The sequence below is a fragment of the Calliopsis andreniformis genome, chromosome 5, assembly GCF_051401765.1.
Source record: "Calliopsis andreniformis isolate RMS-2024a chromosome 5, iyCalAndr_principal, whole genome shotgun sequence".
Taxonomy (NCBI): domain Eukaryota; kingdom Metazoa; phylum Arthropoda; class Insecta; order Hymenoptera; family Andrenidae; genus Calliopsis; species Calliopsis andreniformis.
The window spans coordinates 12,909,314-12,929,941 of record NC_135066.1 but is presented as its reverse complement, the minus strand read 5'-3'; the positions used below and the strand labels follow the sequence as shown (position 1 = coordinate 12,929,941).

Here is a 20,628-nt window from a genome sequence, read left to right as displayed (position 1 = left end):
CTTTTATTCCTATAGAGTTTTAATACATAAAATTACTTCTTTTAGTATTTTATATATTTTGTAAATTTTATACAGTCTTATCTTTTTGCTTGATTTGTTTAATCTTACAGGTATCATTAAAATAAACGTACATAAATTTTAAAATAAAGTATTTTTACAATATATTCAATTATATATATAATTATTAAAGTAGTAACACGTAGTTAATAAAATTGTTTGTAAAAATTTTTTAAAAATTAACAAAAACCTTAATATGCAACAGATTTATACTATTTTTTGTATCTCATTTTTCTACTCCAATAAACACTAACATATATAAACATGTATTTTTGAAAAAATACTTTAATATCATATAACATATACTTCTTAAAAGATAGTGCATTCAATAATTTGATATTAGTTTTTTGAAAAAATTGTATGTAGTGACAATATGCTTAGCAATTTAAAAGCGAATCTTAAATAAGTTGTATATAACAATAGAGTACAAAATATTTTAAAAAGTCGTTAATTAGAATACTGATGAACATGTTTTACAAAGCAAGTATGTATATTTTATATATTAGCGTTAATAAATAAAAGATTCAATTGATTTTAAATTGAATTAATGACTTCTTTGCAATCACATTTTTTGAGTAGAGTGATATCAAGATGAGCCAAATTCACTCATCCATTTCTCATATTTTTCTAAATCTTCCTGAGAAACACTCTTATTACATCTTTCAACAGCTTCATCAAAATCTGCAGCAGATACAGGTAAATCCAATTCCTCTTTTGGTAATTGTCTGATCTGATCAGGCTTTAAACCTGCTATTTTCTTGCGCATAGACATCATAGATGCATCCCTATATGAAATAAGTACAAAGTATTATATATGTACTTCAAACTTTTATGTTAAGTATTATTTACCTGCAAACGTTTGTAATATCTGCACCAGAGTAGCCCTCTAATTTCCTTGCAATATCTGCTAGATTTACAGACGAATCTACTTTTACTTCACGTAGATTAATTTTCAATAATGCTTCTCTTCCTTCATCTGTATTAACACGTACGTACATTAGAAAGTTTAATTAACGTACACTCTAATAAATATATAGTAAAACTCACGATTTGGTAATGGAATGTAAATACGCTTTTCTAAACGCCTTCGAAGAGCCTCGTCGATATCCCATGGAAAATTTGTTGCTGCTAATACCATTACAACTTTGCTTGGATCTTCACTGAAAAATATTTTATATTTTAATCACTTCATATGGTTACATGGCATTTTGTATGGGATGGCATAATATAAATAACATACTTATTCGAACTTATACCATCCATTTGAACGAGAAGCTCAGATTTCACTCTTCGTGAGGCTTCATGTTCAGATTCAGATCCCCTTCTAGAGCATAGAGAGTCGATTTCATCAATAAAAATTGTACTAGGTGCATAAAATCTGGCCTGTAATAAATGTAGATATTACAGCTCCAAGTATCAGAAACAGTATTATCTCAAATATATACAAACTTATGTCTGACTTTACTGTAAAAAAAACAATTACCATCTCAAAAAGAAGACGAACAAGTTTCTCTGATTCTCCCCTATATTTTGAAGTTAATGTAGAAGATGATACATTGAAAAACGTTGTTCCACATTCAGTCGCCACTGCTTTAGCAAGCATCGTTTTGCCAGTACCTGGTGGTCCAACCATCAATACACCTTTCCAAGGACGGCGAATTCCCTGAAAACACAATGTGTATTAGATTTTGAACTTTAAAATTATAAATTGGATAAAATATTTGTATATATACTTTAAAAAAATCAGGCATCCACATTGGAAGAACAACAGCTTCTTCCAGCAAGCGTTTTGCTTCATGTAAATCAGCTATGTCATCCCAATGAATATTTGGATTCTTTTGAACGATATCTCTCTCTATAACAATAACATAAATACATAGTAGATTGATGAAACTTTAAAATATTAGAATAAAGGAACATGTTTTACCTAATAAGTCTACCAAATCTCTATCATTGCTGGACGGCTCAAATTTACGTTCTTCCACTTCCACATCAACTTTTTCATTTTCTGATTTCTCCTATAAAAAATATTTATGAATTCTTATATCACTGTATTATACATAAAATTGATCATAACAAAAAAGAAAACTAACTTTATTTACATCATCCTTTCTTGATACCTTCCTGTCATCCTTCTTAATATTTGTTTTCGCATCTGGTTTCTTTGCTGGAACAACTGATTTTCGTGTATTTGTCCGATTTTGTTGCTTTGGTTGATTTTTCAATGGCCTTATATTCCTAAAAAAGAAAAATATTTATTCATATTAATATATCAAATAATAGAATGTAATTGATAACTTGATATGACTTTAATTTAATTGTTTTTTATGTGAAATCAATGTTAAATCTATGTAATAATAATTTTGTTAAATCAAAACTATGATATATTTTCACATACTTCTGTTCTGCAGGTGTCAAAGGTGGCCACACATCCGGATCTCTAGCTGGTGCTTGATTCCAAGAAGTATCTGAGTTATTATAGGTCCATAAACTTGCATCCCTTGTAGGCTCTTCAAATGACAAACACGAAGTACCTAAATATTTAATGAATTTTTTCGTATTATTTAAGTAAATACTCCTGTTGAATATTTATTGTGAATAATAATCATACCCAACAATCTTTCTCCATGCGTGTCACCTTTAAAAAGTTGTAAAGTATTTGATGTTGCCTTTACTTTTTCAAATTCCTGAACAATCTGATGTTGGACAAGTTGCCACTTTGCTTTACGTGTGGGGTCTGCAATACTTGCAAGCAGTCTATGAATTTGTTGTACTACGCCTTGATAGTAAACTCCAGATGTATCATAATTTCCAGTTAATGCCATTTCACGAGCCAATTTGGTATTTTCACAAATCTCATTGATTGAAACTGCCATAATTCTTTTTAACGCATACACGCGTTTATGTACATATATATGTATATAAATAAATATTTTACACAACTAGAATTACATAAAATATTATTCCTGAACTAAAATTTCAAAAATTTAAATACCATTTGCAGTACATATTTAGAAATGACACATTAATAGACATCTTTTAAGTTGTAACAACATTGATGTAAACCGTCACATGAAATACTTTTACGAAGATATGCGTGACCTGTGTTATGATTAAACGCTATTTATTTTAATAGAGTTAAATATTTCAAATTTTGTGTATCAAAACTATCAACTTTAAACCTAATAAACAGGAACTACGTGAAATTTTTCACTGTTACGATGCCTGTTGCTCTCTCATACAAATAATTATGACGTTACATTTTATGTACTCGTAGTCATTAAATTACTTTATATAGAACGATATTTTAAATATTAACCGTTATATATTATTCGTAAGTACCAGACATATTAGCACGAACGCTGTGAACTGAGCATCACAGAAGAACAGATCAGAGTCTCAGTCTCAGTAGAGACTCGCGCCAAGTACGCTCGCACCACGAGTGGTGGGGATGAATCAATTTATACGTCAAACAAGCGATCCTACCAATCATAATAAATTTAAACACTAGCGGCGGCTGATCCAGGAGAATTGCGTTTCTAGCAGAGCTGGCACAAGTTTATTCGAAACTCCCTGCATTCTCTAAATCTAGTTCTGACAGAATTAGGGAGTGTGCTGTGTAATGGATGCACACACACATATTTCGTTTTGCAACAATATAACTGATATACAAATAGTACTTAAACTTGTTCAGAAACTTGCTTATTCTTAATTAAGCTATCGTAGATTATGATTTCGATGCAAAAGAGCTTACTAAGTACACTTTAAGTTTCAGTTTTCAATTTGTGTATGACTCCTAAAGTGATGCTTCCATGGCAAATTTTTTAGAGCGCACATTGTATATGATTCCTAAAGTGATGCTATTTGGCAAATATTTTAGATCACATATTGTGTATGATTCCTAAAGTAATACTTACGTGAAAATTTCTTTTAGAGCGTACATGGTGTATGATTCCTAAAGTGATGCTACTTGTAGTCATTAACATACTTTAAATTAGTTGAATAAATTAACTACACGAATAACCGTTAAAAAAAATCTACTTAATTATGACAGGCATGTACAGCATAATTTACTCTTAAATTGATAATCGTAGTCCCCATACAATTATTTTCAAAAATTGCAGTTTTTTTGAACTTTATACAATCACTACACATAGGTCGGAACCGTGACAAATTTAATATATCCAATGTGCATATTTCATTATTCCAATTCTTTTACCTAATTTTGAAATATACGCATCATGTTTAATTTGAAAAATTATTATATCGTTTTCTAAAATCAAATATAAAAATTAATGTTATAATGCTGCAGAAAGTGCAGTTCGAAAGAAGGATACACGAATTGTAAAATCCGCATTAATTTAAAAAAAAAAAGAAAAAAGGAACATAGTATACAGTTTTGTGATTTGTCATGCACAAATCGTATACTAACGTGTTATACAGGTTGTACATATGAAGGAAAAATTAATTGTATGCGATAACATATTTTGTTATAAATTTTAAAATGGTACTACAATAGTATAAAAACAAAATTTAAAAAGAAAAAAAAACAAGAAAGAAAAATCTTTCAAGTGATAATAAAATATTCCGGTAATTTTTACAGGTAAAATATTTTTCAAAATTGTACAGGATAGTTTCTTGAGAAACTGAATAATATTAACAACAGTTTGACAGTACTGTATTTGAGTGTCATGCGCCGATTTTGAGAAAACTGCAAATTTGTAGGCTACATAGTTGAAAGTATTCAACATATTTTTTTTATCAGCAAAAATTTAAAAATCTGAATTTATTATTAAAAAATACACATTTACCGATTTAAATGACTTATACATACATATATACAAAACAGTTCCCGAGGTATTGTGGAAAATATCCTTTTTACCTACAATTTTAGAGAGTACTTCCATGCTAGAATAAGACATGAATATTTGTTAATAAAAAAAATACACATCTGTTGAATATTTTTACTGTTTTAGAAATTTGCAAAGTTTCATGAAAATTTGTGTCTGACATCTAATAAAAGTTTTTGTTCCTTAGATATGAATCGATTACCAATGCATGAAGCAATCAAGCCATTAGCATGGCTGAAAGGCACTTGGGTAACTGATACTCCTGGTGTTGGTATATTTCCAACAATTAAATCGTTTAAATACCATGAAGAAATATCTTTCACATCAATTGGTCAAGCAATGTTAAATTATTCAGCAAGAAGCTGGAATCCAGAGACAAAGAAACCAATGCATTATGAAGTTGGATATTTGAAAATAATTCCTAATACAAATAAAGTATGTCTCATGTTATCGCATAACATTGGTGTTAATACGATTGAGGAAGGAGTATTAGGAGATAAAGTTATTAAATTGAAAACGACTAGTGTTACAAGACCAACAGAAGGAGGACAGCAACCTGCAGTATGGGAGGTATAACTATTTAGAATGATAAATATTGTCTATTAAAAAAATTATTATACATAATTAATGATTATTTCAACAGTTGCAAAGGGAATTCAAACTTAATGGAGATTGTCTGGAACATACATTATATATGGCTACTTCAAATACACCAGAGCTGCAAGAACATTTACATGCTACTTACATCAAAAAATGTGAGGAGTATGAGTAAAATGCACTATGTGTATATAATACTTGTACTGTGTACATGGGTTTTAGTATATAGTGGGTTCCATAAATTATGAGTAACTTCTGAATATCTAATTTTTATAGAATTTAATATACAAATTTTTGTACATCTAGAAATTATATGATAATAATGGTACTGTAACACTGATTTACTGTGATGATAATATAAAAAACTACCTTATCAGATAAATATTTGTCCTTTAAGAATATTACTATACTGTTTTATTTTCATAATTTATTAATTATTTCTTACTTTCAGTATTTTTAATTTAATAAAATAAATAGTTTTACTTACAGATTAAGTAAGATTTAAAATGCTTTTCAAGATTAATTACTCATAAGTGGAAATAGATTGTGAATTTATAACATAGGCTGATAACTGGCATTTTAAGCAAGTGCAGTTTTTAGGTAAATAATATAATTAAATTTTGATAAAATAGGTAAATAAAATTTTAACTTAAAATCGATTAAAAATTGTTTTTATTGATCAATTAAAATTCAAAAAATAAAAAATTCCTTTTTATTGTTAATGTCAAATTAAAATAATATTTTACACATAGGTACGTACCTATTTTATTAGTACAGGAGTAGGGACAACACCTGCGTGTTTACCTGCTGAAACACCCCCAACCCTACCGTTATACGCCGTCAAATACGACAGTTGCTCGCTGAGTCGACACTAAGAAAGATCGTCGCAACTACCATTATTGTGTGATATTTTTCGAAATTCATAAAACTGAATTAATGTCAGGTTACATTATTTAAAAAATTGTTACATACATTGTTATCTGAACACAGTGATCGTAAATTATATTTCATTCGCCAATAATTTAAACAGTACCACAAATTATTACGACGAGTATGTGCTGTCACTGGAAAAATAATTTGTTCATAAAATATCATGCGATATTTGTGCAAAACTCATTTCATAATTTACAATCATAACGTTTCGAACTATCGTTTAAACAATTTCCGCTTCGGAAAAAATTTGTTTCGTAGTAAGCGCCACATATCGAACATCGATACAATCGACTACTTCGATTTTTTGAGTTAATTCAAAGTTGAGTCCAGTATTATGACCTCGTTTTATGATAATCATGATTATTACAAACAAATGTTGGGGCTGCAAGAGAAATTACGGAAAAGGTAAGCACGACGTCTGCTTTTTCAGCTTTCCTTTAAGTTCCAAATTTATTGCATTCATTTTGCACCGATGTTTGCAGTGAGGAAGAAAGGATAAGATTAGAGGAGAGATTCAAAATACTTGTGCAAGAATCTCGTAATAGGTGAGTGTTTAAAGAAAATGTTCTTCTAACTTAGTTATTCCTATAATTGATACGTGTTTTCGTATTGTTTACTTGGGGTAATAAACCAGCTTATACAGTATGGGAAACATTGCAAAAAAGAAAGTTGGGATTTTATAGATGTTTCCCAATATAATTCAATACTTTGATCGTCGGCGTACTGGCATTATCGATTTTATTTCCCTCTTGCGTAATAATAACACGAAAGAATTTGGGAGATTGTGTATTGATTTGGTAGCGACCCAGTTTTAGGGAATGTCGCAATCAATATACACGAACATAACCTTTGTCTCGCTATTTGCATATTTCGAATGCGAATTCCTTTGTGTTCTTCGTCTGTTTACGTTCTGAAATATGCCCTAAACCAAGCAGACATCGATCGCATACATAGAGAAACTTCACGGATACACTGTTTTGATTTGGCACTGCAGTGTTCGTGCTTTGTTATGGCTGCAACCTGTATATACTATGCGCGTATAGACTACGTTTGCAGAGGACGTGACCTTTTGCCAATGTCACGAAATGTTCTTCGATCGTGCAGACATTTGATGAACCGCTGTGGTCTCACGCTCATTACCAAACTATTTTTCTGTTTTACATTAATAATTTAATAATACACTGACCATGTTATATATATCTTTAATATGATTAATTTTACTATAGATTTTTTGTATATGTACACCCCCGATCAAAAGTATTAGGACACGCTTAATTACAGTCAAAGTGGTTATGACACTGTTAATAATATACAGAAATTTCAAAGTAAAATAATTGTAAAGTTAATCGAATAGTTTCCTAAATATTAGTTATTCAATGCTAAGAGAACTATCCTATAAAAAGAAAGAACTGTTTCGTAATATATCTATAAAGAGTAGATTATACTGAAAAATTATAAAATTATTAACATTTCAGGCATGACGCTTGTATAAATCGATTACGTATGAGGTATATAGAGTTTTTAGAGGAACAGCGTTCGAGAGACGAAAGGAATCACAAGCTCCTCGAAGCATTGGATAAAGTAGACAACAGTCTTGCGTTGATGACTGTTAAAACGAATAGGCTTAGTGTACTTAGAGTGAGTTCTTTTACCGTCTGAATTCCATTTTAAACAAATGATTATACTAACATTCTAAATTTCTAAATTACTTTTATTTTTGTAACATTCATTCTTGAAATCATATAGCAACATATTTTAAAATTTACTGTATGCACATATTTTCCATTTATGTGGATAAAAATATAAAAGAACAAAGGATAAATCGAGCTAATAGCGAGAAAATCTTATATTAGAGAGACGTCTTCATCCAAAAATAAATAAAAAATGTAGAATAAAATTGTTTCACATAATAATTATATTTTTGATATAATTATATTGTATGAAATGTATATTTGTTTGTTTTAGTATACTGTTTCTTTTATATAATCACGTAAAATAATTATGTATTATTTTATATTTTGTGTGATTATTGAAACTTCTTATTCATAATGATAACTTAACTTATAAGCTTAAAGTATAATCTGATACTCAATTAAATAATTTTATTCTGAAATCTATACTTTGAATTATAACTATATAACTTACCTTGAATTACATATTAAATTTAAAATATAATTAATTTTATTCTATATTATTTACTAGTTTCGCCTTATTTTTATCATAAATCGCAATACCAATATAACTAAAAATACACTTCGCAATCAAAAATTTGTAATTATTTTCCAGAAGCAATACGAGACATACCTTCATCGAATTTATGCATCTCCTAGCCCACCAAGAAGTAATAACAATCACAACAATATGACAAATCAAAACGAAGATAAGTACTCAAACATAAGTACAAGTGCAGCACAAATCAACATTCCTCCCGAAGTAAAAACTGTCACGTCTTCGCCAATTTTCCGACCGACACATCAAACGAGTCGACCTATCCCCTCTTCCAGTTCCAAGTTATTTCAGCCCATGCAAAATACATATTATGAAAATCGTCATCAAAATATGCAGCCAAGGATACCAAATCGCCACCTGAATGATAGTCAAAGTAACATACAGATACATCCAGCGATACAACGAAACAGCATCGAATTATCTCAAAATTTGCCGATACCAGGTTTTCAGCAAAGACAATCATACTACAAAAACAATGCACGTTTTGTTTCCAACAATTTGCCAACTGATCAAAATTCGCACGCGCAAATTGATCAAAATATGCATCTATTGACAGATTTACGTATCCACACATTAAGCCAGCAGACAATTCCTCATTTCAATGAACCTTTAAAGCACCGACTGGGACTCATGCAAGCTGGCCTTGCAATACCTGATGGTACTATCAGTATATCGCCGTATAAATCACTGGATGCACCACTAGATACGCCTGCAAGATCACTGAAAACGACTGCATCGCGTTACATCGATTTACCAGTAGACTCCTTCCCGCATCAAAATACTGAACCACTACTGACTAACTTACAAACTGAGCTAAAAAACAGCAACGATATGTCTCCAAACTTCAGAAGCGCGATGGTCGCAGATCGCAACGTCTCTGCTACACCATCGTCGAACCCACCCTTAACTCCATCAAAATATCTTCAGAATCACTCGAATTATTCCTCAAAAGTACCTGAGTATTTCGAAAAACCTGATATTCCTGCATGTTCGTTTAGGACTTTCGACGATGACCTGAAAAAACGAGCGGAGCGTTTCACCCCAAAGCTTTTGAACAGCGCCAGAACGAGTCGCTTAGGCATAAAGCAAGCTCTAGCAGAAGTGGACGAAGGTAGAGCGACGACAATGACTATAGAGAACGAGCTGGACAGATACATCGAGAAGATTCGCAAGCTTCACCGTGACCTTGACGCAGAGAGTCTAGAGGAGATCGATCACGAGCAGAATACCAGCGGAGACATTCTGAATGCGAGCTTATCGGACGACGATCTGAAGTTCTCCACGGGGGAAAAGGTTCCCAAGGAAGTTGAAAAGGTTTTAGCCCTGGCGGACGATCTGGCGTCTAGGACGGTGGATTTGCACGATGCCAAAGCGCCGGAGAAAGAGGGCAAAGATGAAAATAGAAGTCTAGAATTGATTCGTACCACGCGAAACCACAGGCCAATTTCTGAAGGAAGTCCTGCCTTGGGCTCAGGTAACCGCGAAGGACGCGCGGCGTACGCGAAAGACAGAATTAGCGGGGATATTACGTTACACTGGCCAGAATTAGAATCACATGAAAATATTGGAAAGCTTCAGGAACGGAATTCTCCTGGTTTAGGTAATGCTAATCGAATGGAACAGTATGACCAGCAACTGCCTCGAATGGAAGATGAACACGTGATTTCTGCCGTGTCTTCGGACATGCTCACAGAACAGGACAGCAAGGACACTTTAATTGAAAAGACCGAGGGGGAAGAGTATTATGAAAACATTCATGTTGCAGAGGAAGTGAAGTTAGAACAATATACGTTTTATATCGCGGAGGAGTTAGAACCGTGGGATTTGGATCGTGTTGAAAAGCGGGTGAGAGAGATCGAGTTGACTGACATTGAAGAAGAGTCGATGGAAAATGAGTCGGTAGTTGAATCTGAATTGAACGAGGGTGATAGAACGGAAACTGAATATTCAAGGGATGTAGACATTATGCAAAGTGAGGCAGATAAAGTCGAAGCGATGAATGTGGAAGAAGTGGATTTGCGTAACGCAGATCAATCGCAGTCAGAGAGTGTTAAAAGTTTAGAGGCAGAGAAAGATATGGCAGAAAAGAACGAAACCGAAGCAAGTGAAATATCCATTTCGCAGGATCAGGAATTGGAAAGGGAAGATGGGAACCAATCAGGTGATGAGAAGATACAGGAAAATTCAGAGCCGATGGGTAAAAAGTTAGATGAACAGAAGGATAGTCAGAAGGAAGAATATAATGAAGCACAGCCTGCTCCTAAAATCGATCAAAGTAACCAAGAAGAAATTGCAAGGCAAGGTGAGGAGTATAATGATCAGAATTATGTTGCAGAAACTGATCAAACTCAAGAATACACGCACAATACTGAAGCAGAGTATGCAAACCAGGAATATAATTATGATCAGAATGCAATGTATGGAAATGATCAAAATCAGGAGTACCAAGGCTACAGTAATCAAGACTATGCAGAAGGATCGAATGAACAGTACGAAGGGTACGCCAATGAACAATACGATCAATATGCTAACGTCTCTGAGGGCCAATATGAACAAGATCCGAACGCGCAATACCCAGGGGACGTGAACCAACAATATGCTTATGCTTACGATCAACAGTATGATCCTAATCAAGTCTATGAAACTGACGCGAATCAACCTTACGAATACGCCAACAATTATGATTCTAATCAAACAGAGAGCGCACAAGGACAAAACGATCAAACAGAACAAGAGCAGAATCAAGATAACGAAGAAGTGCAAGAGGAAGTGAAGAACAAAGAAACAGAAGAGGCCCTAGAGAAGGTTGAAACGGGTCAAAATAAAGATGATAATGCTTCCTCAGAAAATGAACCGAAGAAGAAGAAGGATGTAATTAAATCTTTGCTAGATTCTGATACGGATAGCACAATAGAACGGAACGTTTCAAATACAGAAAGTGATTTCGATTTCAATTGAACGTAAAAAATAGCAGTTGCAAATGAGGATCTGTTCGGAACTGTGTACGTTTTTTTTCTCTGTTTCGAAACCCAGAATTGTATTATACGTGTCTAAAATATGCTCGTTTAGATTGTAACTTTAATCTGATATAATAAACTAGGAAAAATTAAATTTTTATGTTGAATTACCCAAAAAATGAAATTAGAGCTATTTAATTTTTAAAATTTCCGCAAAAATAAGTATTTTCAATACTATGTGTTGAACTACTTTAGGGTTTGGGTCAGGTTTAAGTTGACTTAAAAAAAAAGTATTGTGCACTATACAGAGTGTTAGATAATAGATGTCAGAAATATTAAAAGGTGATTCTACACAGTAAAATAAAACAAAAATCAAGAATGATAAAAAGGCGTTGGAGACCTCGTTGCAAAATTATTAATTTGAAAAAACGCTTAAAATTCGCGTGAAATGTGTCTGTCTCAGGACTCATTCTACTGATTTCGCTGTATCTGACTTGGCCAGCGTACGTTATTAGTAAAGTCCCAAGCAGGCACATTTTCAAACGTATTTTAAGCGTTTCCTCAACAATTGATAACTAAAATGAAGCCTTAAATATGATTTTGGGATTCTTAATCTTCGTCATATTTTGCCATGTAGGATCATTTTTTAAAATTTCTGACACCTGTTGTTGAACACCCTGTACACATTAAACGTTGTAATACATAAGGCAATAATTATTGGATAGAGCGTCCTCGATCAACATAGATTTCAATACCTTGAAATATGTTATAGGGAACAAGTTTTGAATAATTTCATATGTATGATCGCTACGCCAGTCGGTTTTAATTTTTGAGATGTACGAAAAAATATTTGTAATACTGAGAATATCGTATTCTGAAAGTTTAGAATAAATATAGGTTAAGTTTAGTTTGTTGTGTACTACTATGTATTAAGGTTTGTATTTGGGTTAGTTTAACACTGGCTAGTATGTGCAGAGATGTGTGGTATAAAATATAAAACATCCCTTCGATGATTAGAATTACAAAGACAAAAATGAACTATCTCAATCTCCCTAACTTAAACTTCGCATATATAGTTAGACCACCGAAATTATAAAAATAATTAACACCACTTAACGTTAACCACGTATCTCACTAACCATAAACTAACCCAATCGCAAAGTAAATCTGTATGTACTAAACTTAAGCTAAACATATCCCAAAATGATGACACAAAAGAAATCAAAAACTTTATGCCTGAGTTAATAAAACTGAAACAGCTATCAAGCATTTTGAATCCAATCCAAACCAGACTATGCCTCACTGTTTCACATATTAATATACATATACACGTTTTTGTAAGTACCTCGTAAATTAATCTCGAACGACGCTCATATAGACTAAATACATATATTTATATTATTATGTCCTGTACCTAGATATAAAATTCAAATAAGACACCGACTAGATATACAATAAGGAAAAGTTGTTCAAAATATCTTCTTCAACAACATATTTCATGGTTATTGAAATCAGTACTGTGGACCCTATTCCCAATAATTACCATATATTATTATTAGCATTAAGGGGGGACATTTTGGTCATAATATTAAGTGTACTTAATATTAATACACTCTGACTCTGGGGTCCAGAATTTCGTTTGTTCAAAGGGCACACCGGCGGCGGTCAGTCGCGCAGTATGGATTTTCACGAGACCGACAGACAGGCGCGAGTCTGCGCCAGTCGTGTGACGCGCTCCGCGTCGCTAGCGTTATTCGACCAATCGTGCTCGCCGCTGTAGGTCCCTCGCTTCCAGTACTGTTGACGTTCCAGGTGAAGGATTTCACAATTTTCAAGCATGTCGACGCTTGCTGCGTTCACTGTATCACTATATCTACCTTTTCGCTCATATCAAAATTAAAATTCCTTCGAACGCCATAGAAAATATCGCCTCAAGACATAGTAACAAAATTTCACTAGCCATATAATTTCAAAATTATAGAAGATTCACGTACACCTTGACTTAAAAATTACCGAACAAGTCTTTCTGTATCTCCCTAGCGTCAGATAAAAGGGTTTCGCGTTCATGTGTTCTCACTTTATCTCATTCCTCGGTTACCGTGTAGTGGGGCCATAGAAGTGGTATTAATAACAAGCTAATTATACTTATTAATTGAGGGAGACTAGCTAAAATTAAGTAAACCTCTTTGCTATCGAGTCATATGTATCGAGGGGATTAAAGCGTTTTCTTATTTTAAGTTCAGTCGTTTGGCTCGAGTTTGCACGAAGGCCCCTGGAAGGGTAGATACGATCCTACTCGTATGCATCGTGGCTGAAACGTGCAGTGACAGTTGGTGGCTAACAGCACGCTCCAGCGTGTTGAAGGTTCCTCGCGCGGTGTGCTTCGACGACTGGTGAATCAGGGACGCTTCTTTCGACGAAATTTACGCTCCTCTTTCGTAGAACAATTCTGTAACAACCGGGCGTATGCGAACCTTCACTTCTATATATGTCGTTTTATCGCGACACAGTGAACTCGTATCTAAGTACAAGTAAAGCTACTCGAAAAGGGGAACTGAATGCTTCTAGGAATCCAAACGTTTATCAAAACATCGAATGTTAAGAAAGCAGTGCGTTGTGACCGTTTTGGCCTGTCTACGGCGCCTATAGTTCGCGACCACGGTTCGTTCACATCGTTGTGTGTATTTCCTGATTCATTGACAAAGGGAACGTATGTTCGAACTTTGATCTCCAGGGACAACAAAAATGTAAGTGAAATTTTTGGCAAACGTTTCATTTATTTGGTGCATTGTTTTTATAGGAGTGTTTAATTGTTTTATTTAGAACCGTAGTGCACATTCAACTGAATAGAACAATTAAATAATTATGAATTAATTCATAGTTTTATTTAACGTAGTAAGAATGTTTGCATCGTTTCTTCCGAACGTCTTTTCTAACTTTTCTGATGCTAATTTCAACGTGTTGCACAAGTATGTACATTCTTATGTGAGTTATGTTTACGATTTTAAGTGTGTACGTCACTGATAAATGTATTCTTCTTACGAGTGTTTTATTTATCCACTTAATCGCGGTTAAGTTTCTTCTTATGGAGTCCAATTCACATAGCTTCTTATATTATAATAGTGTTTATGATTGAGATGGTTAAGAATAAACACAACAATGGTGGCAAGAATTTTCGTAATGGAAGCCGCATTTCATTTATTAGAAGGAAAGATATTTAAGAGCGGTATCTCTGATCGAAATAGTATTTTATATTACGTTAAAATATTGTGATAGATGTATGTATAAAGAATACGTTTATTATAATTATATTTTAAAACATTTTAATATACTAACAAAACCAAGGAGCTACAGTAAGTGTTTAGATGAGCTGAGGTTTGGCCACCATTGGAATGTTGTTTTTACAGAATTGTTTGGAATAGAATAATTTAGTATAAAAATATAATCATTTTTAAAAGTTGTGCAAATCCAATATACGAATATAATTACGTACGCATTTTTTCAGTCGAGGTAAAAAGAGTGAAATATAAATAAACAAGTCTGTGAAAAAATGAAACACATTGAAATTAATGCACAAATGATAAAACTTTGTATTATAAAAATAGAAGTAGAAATTCATAGCAGGAAATAAATTATTTAAATACGAATTCCAAAAATATATAGTCACCGGATATTTATTACAATATTCGTTTGCTCAGCAGGATCGGTGTCTAGTGTTTTCAAAAGAAACACGCATTAGTCAATGAAACAGTTATATTAATATTCGTGCAACTTGAGTTACGAAAGCATTACATTATTCGCAAACTTTTAAAAATGTTAATTAAATTTAAAATATCTTTTACAACGCTATGTTTATATTCCAACATTTTAAATAAATTTTCTTATATAAAAATGTTATCTAACTAAATAAATGTTGTTATTTAAGAATAAATCAATTGTAAAATTATTGTAAGTATTATAAAAAGTAACTCCACATATAAATAAAAAGAAAAAAATTCGATCAATTTATTTATTTATTTTTTAATTAAAATTTAATGTCGCATCAGAAAGAAAAATGTTTTCATTCGTTTCTATTCTAATTTCTATTGAATTATCGGTAACCTTTAATACTTCATTAACCTTTTAATTGTTCCAAATACACATTGAATTATTTCTTAGGTCGTACAGGTAGAAAAAAGAAAATGCAAGGTAACATTCCATTTTCTCACTTGCAGCTAGTTTTATGAATGTGAATCACGTTTATGTTCATCACGGTAATTGCAACTGACCCCGAAGTCTTAACAAGCTTGATTTGTCGTCAGAACAGTCAGGCAATTACTCTGTTTAAATGCGTGTAGACCGTAAAACCAATTTCCCACGAAAAGAACTTAGACGCCCACCCGTGTTCGATTGAATATTGTAATTAATTTCATCCAATTCGGTATGTTTTTCTCCATCAACCAGTTTCCAGTTATAATGCAGCCTTCATCTAATAAATATTCTACTGAATACATTTTTTGTTCATGATACAAAGTTATTCCATTCATCAAGTATTATTCACAGCAATTTAAATTTATTTGCGCTGTTACGATGTAGGAAGAAGTAATGCAGAGATTAAACAACTTTTAAATCATTTTTTATATATACTATATTTCTTCGATTTTCTTCTCTCGTATTCCATAGTGAAAGATAACAATAATTCGAAATTTTTGTTATTTTAAATGAAATCGACAGTTAAGCACTAAATCCATGCTTCCTAGTTTAATTTAAAATTAAATTCCCCTGAGTTTGATAAATGAATAATAGCATGTTTCGTGCACGCTTAACGATGTTGCACGTGTGGCGTGATATGCAACGAGGAACTGCAGCTGTGAATAAGGTTCAGGGTTAATGTCTGCTCGTCACGATACCTAATCAGTACCATCGAATTCTCCCATTTTTGTATTTAGTTTTTTCTTAATCGATTTATACTATTGTTAAAATGCAGTTATACGTATAGATTTAATACTATTTAAAAGGATAAAAGTGCTAATTGCCATGTGCTGACTGATTACTGCCCACCTCCTTATTTTCACATATAATAAGATGTAACATTATTAAACTGAAAATATTCATGTTTTTCAGTAAAATCAAATATTTTCAGTTTAATAGCGTTTCATTATTTTTACATCTTGTCATACATAAAAATACAAAGGGGGACACAATAATTGGGTACCTTTATCCGTCAGAATAATGATATGAAATCTTTACAATTTTCAATCCACATCAAATAAAAGTTAAAAAAAAACAGGAATACATATAATTTTTTATTTTATCTAATGATGCGCGTTTAGAGGTTAAGGTATAATAGATATATTATTCTGACGTCCAGAAAGAATTATTTTAACTGTCACATATAAAAATAATATATATGTATGCGTTCATTAGAATTTCAAACATTAAAATATAAAACAAGATTCTTGTTCAAGTTCAATGTTTCCTCTCTATCTGATTAGTAAATTGCGTTTATGTATGTATGTTTGCTGTCCACTTAACACGCGATAATGCGATTTGACATGTGTGTCATGCATGAGCGAGTCAAAACACGCCTGTTTGCAGAAACATGGACAATTTGGTAGGTGTGAACGGCGTGAAGGAAGTGAACGGTGAAGCTGACAGAGTTTACTACGAATTAGATGGTGAAGGTGATGCTGACAGCTCGACGACACCGCACAATGTTGATCCCCATCGTGATCGTAAGTTTCATCTTCATTTTTTGTTTAGTAGGTGTAATATCTTTTATTACATGTTTCGGAATTGTAACTCGCGAGACAGCTGCTTTTAAACACGAATCACATATATAATAATAACATAGAATTATGATTCTTTTTTATGATCTTCTTGTGAATAATTTAGTATGAAAAGGTAAAAAGTTATTGAATATAAAATAATCTGATTTTAAAATTACCGATTTTGACAATTTGAAACTTCATATTTTTCTACATATATCATACCACTTTTTAATATTTTCAGAAAATAATTCTGAACTTATATTCCACTTCACATTCCTCGATGCTGAAAGGAATCCACTGGTATTTTTAGAAATTTGTTTACAGGTTTGTTTACGATAAAGTCTTTGGGGTATTGCAGGAAATACTTTTTAAAGTGTTCGTAGTTAATGAACTATTCAAGTGTATGATTTGCTTTATTAAACACTATAATGCGGTAATCATAACACCGTGGATGATTATTTTCCTAAAGATAGCTTTTATTGAGAGGAAATTGCTGAAAATGGTAATTTTCCAAGCGGTACTTCACATTTAAGGGAGTTTTCTAATTTCCAATTAAAAAAATAGTACTTTAAAAACTTTTCGTCCAAATGCTTTGTACCTGAGAAATATAAAAAAAAAAGGAGAGAGAGAGAGAGAGAGAGAGAGACCTAAGAATTTATTTTTCGAATGTCAGTTTAATGTCTTAGGGGCATGCTTTTAGCATTTGAAACATCTCTAAAATATAATAAGAAGTAATCGGTTGTTTGAAATTCAGACTTAGTAAAAAGTAGAGGACCTTTTCAAGGCGATCAATAGCTTCCAATAGGGTGACATTAAGGAGGACCTTTGTTTCATTGCATCTTAATCGTTTCGATAATAAATTGTGTTGCGACGTTCCGGAAATGCCTGAGATTACAAAATTGCCCTATTATCGTTCCTCATTCTTCTTTTTGTACTCACTTTCCAAGCGTGTCATTTCTATCGATCGCCTCCAGGTCACGTACATCACGAACTGTAATCAACTTGTTCACGAAACACCTTCGAACATGTATATTCTTAGATGTTGTATTACAGTTTTAGAGAGTTTTGAAAGTTTCGTGCTAGGTATCCACTTAGGCATTACCAATTTAACGTGACATATCTTTTGTGTGTGTCTAACTATAAATAATTATAATTACAATTTAGTATTCCACAAGGTGTAAACAAAGTTTAAGGATAACACTCAACTTGTCTTCCTTAGATTTTTACTTGTTTTAATAAGGTGATAACGCATAGACATCTGCTACAGTCTGTGAACAAATTTTTAATTTCTAGCATTTTAATTTAAATCAACAAATAATGTTCTAAATATGTATCTAACCTTTACTTTTACAAAAATAGTAGTTTCAAGTATGCCATACTTTATGGCATCCCACTCAGAATTATATAGTCATCGCGCACTAATTCATCCAACAAAAAGTAGCAACCAACTCAACCTACCCTAAAGTTGGCCAAATATTCGAACATAATTTTCAAAAGTACCAAAGAAAACATTAAGATTTTCCGAATTGTCGCGACGCCTATTATCGCGCGCGCGCAATTCGTTATTTTTAGCGTTAACAACATTACCCTGTGACTATATGAACTTATGCACGATGGCGGTATCCGTCAGGTACCGTTCTTGATATTTGGCCAAGAGCCTACATCCTCCTTGTCTTTGGCGTCACTCTCACCTTCCTTCTCTGACTGAATAGTATTTTTGCCAACGCGCGAAGGTTCCCCTGGTCGTTCGGGCGCAGTGTGTTAGGTTCTTCGACTGTTTCGCCAACGTGACTAAAGAAACAAGACAACTTGTAATTTCCCATCGCAGTGTGTGTACTCTAACTCGTCAGCTAAACCACGACGGACTCACCTTTCGATAGCACTAGTTCCTCATCGTAAACTCGCGAACAGTTGTAAAAGTCAACGTATTTGCCGATAATCTGGCTCTTATCGCAGTATTCATGTTCTAGACGGCTGCTATTAACCAGTCATTTTTCGTAAATTTGCTGTAAATAACGATCACTTGGTCACTCGAAAGTACCAGCCATCGCGGCGATTCATTTAGTCGGTGTGCTCCTGGTGGTAACCAGTGATTTCACAGTGACTTCACAGTGACTTCACAGTGACTTCGTTTGGTGCGCCTATCCGAACGAATTATGGATGCAGCGTCGATCGAGTAACATTTATTCGGGCATTAGCAGCAATTAGCACGTGTGTGTTGCAACATTTAGGACAAGTACGCTATAGTCCAGCCGACGTCAAAACGTTAAATTCAGTTGCTCGACGAGCGCCTATCACTGAGAGCCGTCTAGCGCGGTTGTTGCGAGAGAAAACGAAGGAGATTAATGCACTGCTGTTTTCTTTATTGAGAGAGAAGATTTTGGAAATAGAGCGACAGGGGAAGAGTGGTAGGAAGCAAAACTGATCGTTTTGTTGCGAGTACAACTCGAAGAACGGAAGCTGAAAGATGTCAAGTAGAGGCCTTAATCCAACCCAGAATGAGCTTTACCTTTCCTTACGGATACCGAATTTTTTGATAGATCCTGAAGATGATGCAGGTAAACGGTCAGTTGTATTGTTTGAGGGGAATGGTTGGATTTGTTTCAGTGTGGACAAATAGAGGAGTATCATGGTCCACAAGTGTCTAATTGGGGAACTGTTGTTACTTGGGCGATTAGGTTAGACAGAGACTGTTGACGTTGTTAGAAGTTCTAATTGATGACGAAATTATGTGGGAAGTGTTAGGTGCTAATGAGTTATACAATAGGAAAAATAAGAGCGTGAAGATTTACACTGGGATCTAAAAATGTACACTTTTGGACCATTTGTTAATTTTTATTAAAATTGGTATGTACAGTAATTATCCTTGATTAAAAATTAATATGACTGAACAAATAAATATAATTGTCTATAGTTTCTCAAAGTTCTTTATTTGAAAATCAAATTTTTATTTTACTTTGTTTGCATAGTGGTTCCAAACTTTCGATCATTTTTTGTCGATAGTATACACCATAATTTTTTGTTATTATTACAATATGTATTAATTTACATTTATACAAGATCCGTACATATAATGAAGTGATTGTAAGGAGTTTAGTCTAAACTTAATCTTTGTAGTATCTAGGTACATATTATCTATACTAAAGCTATACTAAAGTATTTTTAAACAAAATTTTATCAAAACATTAAAAAAAGAAGTAAAGATGCAATCGTTACTTTTAACCATACATACGTACGTACTTTATGATAGCAAAA

The 20,628-nt window shown here is 32.9% G+C and overlaps 4 protein-coding genes and 1 long non-coding RNA gene across 13 annotated transcripts in view; 3 read left to right on the top strand and 2 right to left on the bottom strand.

Moving 5' to 3' along the window:
- Positions 1 to 405: 405 nt before the first annotated feature.
- Kat60 (katanin p60) lies at positions 406 to 3,428 on the bottom strand. Its single transcript, XM_076377868.1, has 11 exons — positions 3,053 to 3,428; positions 2,669 to 2,937; positions 2,456 to 2,591; positions 2,151 to 2,295; positions 1,985 to 2,075; positions 1,791 to 1,912; positions 1,541 to 1,720; positions 1,298 to 1,440; positions 1,105 to 1,217; positions 907 to 1,033; positions 406 to 842 (listed from the first exon to the last, which is right to left on the bottom strand). The coding sequence occupies exons 2-11, from the start codon at positions 2,931 to 2,933 to the stop codon at positions 644 to 646; spliced, it is 1,521 nt and encodes a 506-aa protein (XP_076233983.1). The 5' UTR covers positions 2,934 to 2,937; positions 3,053 to 3,428; the 3' UTR covers positions 406 to 643.
- Positions 3,429 to 3,725: 297 nt separating this feature from the next.
- LOC143179365 (peroxynitrite isomerase THAP4) lies at positions 3,726 to 5,880 on the top strand. Of its 5 annotated transcripts, XM_076378561.1 has the most exons (4): positions 3,726 to 4,564; positions 4,661 to 4,914; positions 5,095 to 5,477; positions 5,551 to 5,880. In XM_076378561.1, the coding sequence occupies exons 3-4, from the start codon at positions 5,097 to 5,099 to the stop codon at positions 5,677 to 5,679; spliced, it is 510 nt and encodes a 169-aa protein (XP_076234676.1). In that variant the 5' UTR covers positions 3,726 to 4,564; positions 4,661 to 4,914; positions 5,095 to 5,096; the 3' UTR covers positions 5,680 to 5,880. The 5 variants fall into 5 exon arrangements, with proteins under 5 accessions (XP_076234676.1, XP_076234678.1, XP_076234677.1 ...); XM_076378563.1 differs by lacking the exon at positions 4,661 to 4,914; XM_076378562.1 differs by lacking the exon at positions 4,661 to 4,914 and having other exon boundaries at positions 3,726 to 4,647.
- Positions 5,881 to 6,395: 515 nt separating this feature from the next.
- LOC143179364 (uncharacterized) lies at positions 6,396 to 11,771 on the top strand. 2 transcript variants are annotated; one of them, XM_076378557.1, is made up of 4 exons: positions 6,396 to 6,842; positions 6,920 to 6,982; positions 7,913 to 8,075; positions 8,724 to 11,771. In XM_076378557.1, exons 1-4 carry the CDS (start codon positions 6,772 to 6,774, stop codon positions 11,622 to 11,624), a joined length of 3,198 nt encoding a protein of 1,065 aa, XP_076234672.1. In that variant the 5' UTR covers positions 6,396 to 6,771; the 3' UTR covers positions 11,625 to 11,771. The 2 variants fall into 2 exon arrangements, with proteins under 2 accessions (XP_076234672.1, XP_076234673.1); XM_076378558.1 differs by lacking the exons at positions 6,396 to 6,842; positions 7,913 to 8,075 and having other exon boundaries at positions 6,937 to 6,982.
- Positions 11,772 to 13,311: 1,540 nt separating this feature from the next.
- Ampdeam (AMP deaminase) overlaps positions 13,312 to 20,628 on the top strand; it is a 32,159-nt gene continuing 24,842 nt past the window's right edge. The window contains exons 1-3 of one of the 4 annotated variants that reach the window (XM_076378520.1): positions 13,312 to 13,435; positions 13,867 to 14,370; positions 17,201 to 17,337. In XM_076378520.1, the coding sequence (XP_076234635.1) occupies positions 17,205 to 17,337 (133 nt within the window). In that variant the 5' untranslated portion in view covers positions 13,312 to 13,435; positions 13,867 to 14,370; positions 17,201 to 17,204. Of the gene's footprint in view, positions 13,436 to 13,462; positions 14,371 to 17,200; positions 17,338 to 19,131; positions 19,932 to 20,628 lie in introns of those variants that run through there. The other 3 variants (XM_076378518.1, XM_076378519.1, XM_076378523.1) reach the window with 3 other exon arrangements.
- Positions 18,599 to 19,291, bottom strand: LOC143179336 (uncharacterized). The gene is made up of 3 exons (XR_013001953.1): positions 19,244 to 19,291; positions 18,713 to 19,164; positions 18,599 to 18,641 (listed from the first exon to the last, which is right to left on the bottom strand). It is a non-coding gene; the product is annotated as an uncharacterized LOC143179336 (long non-coding RNA).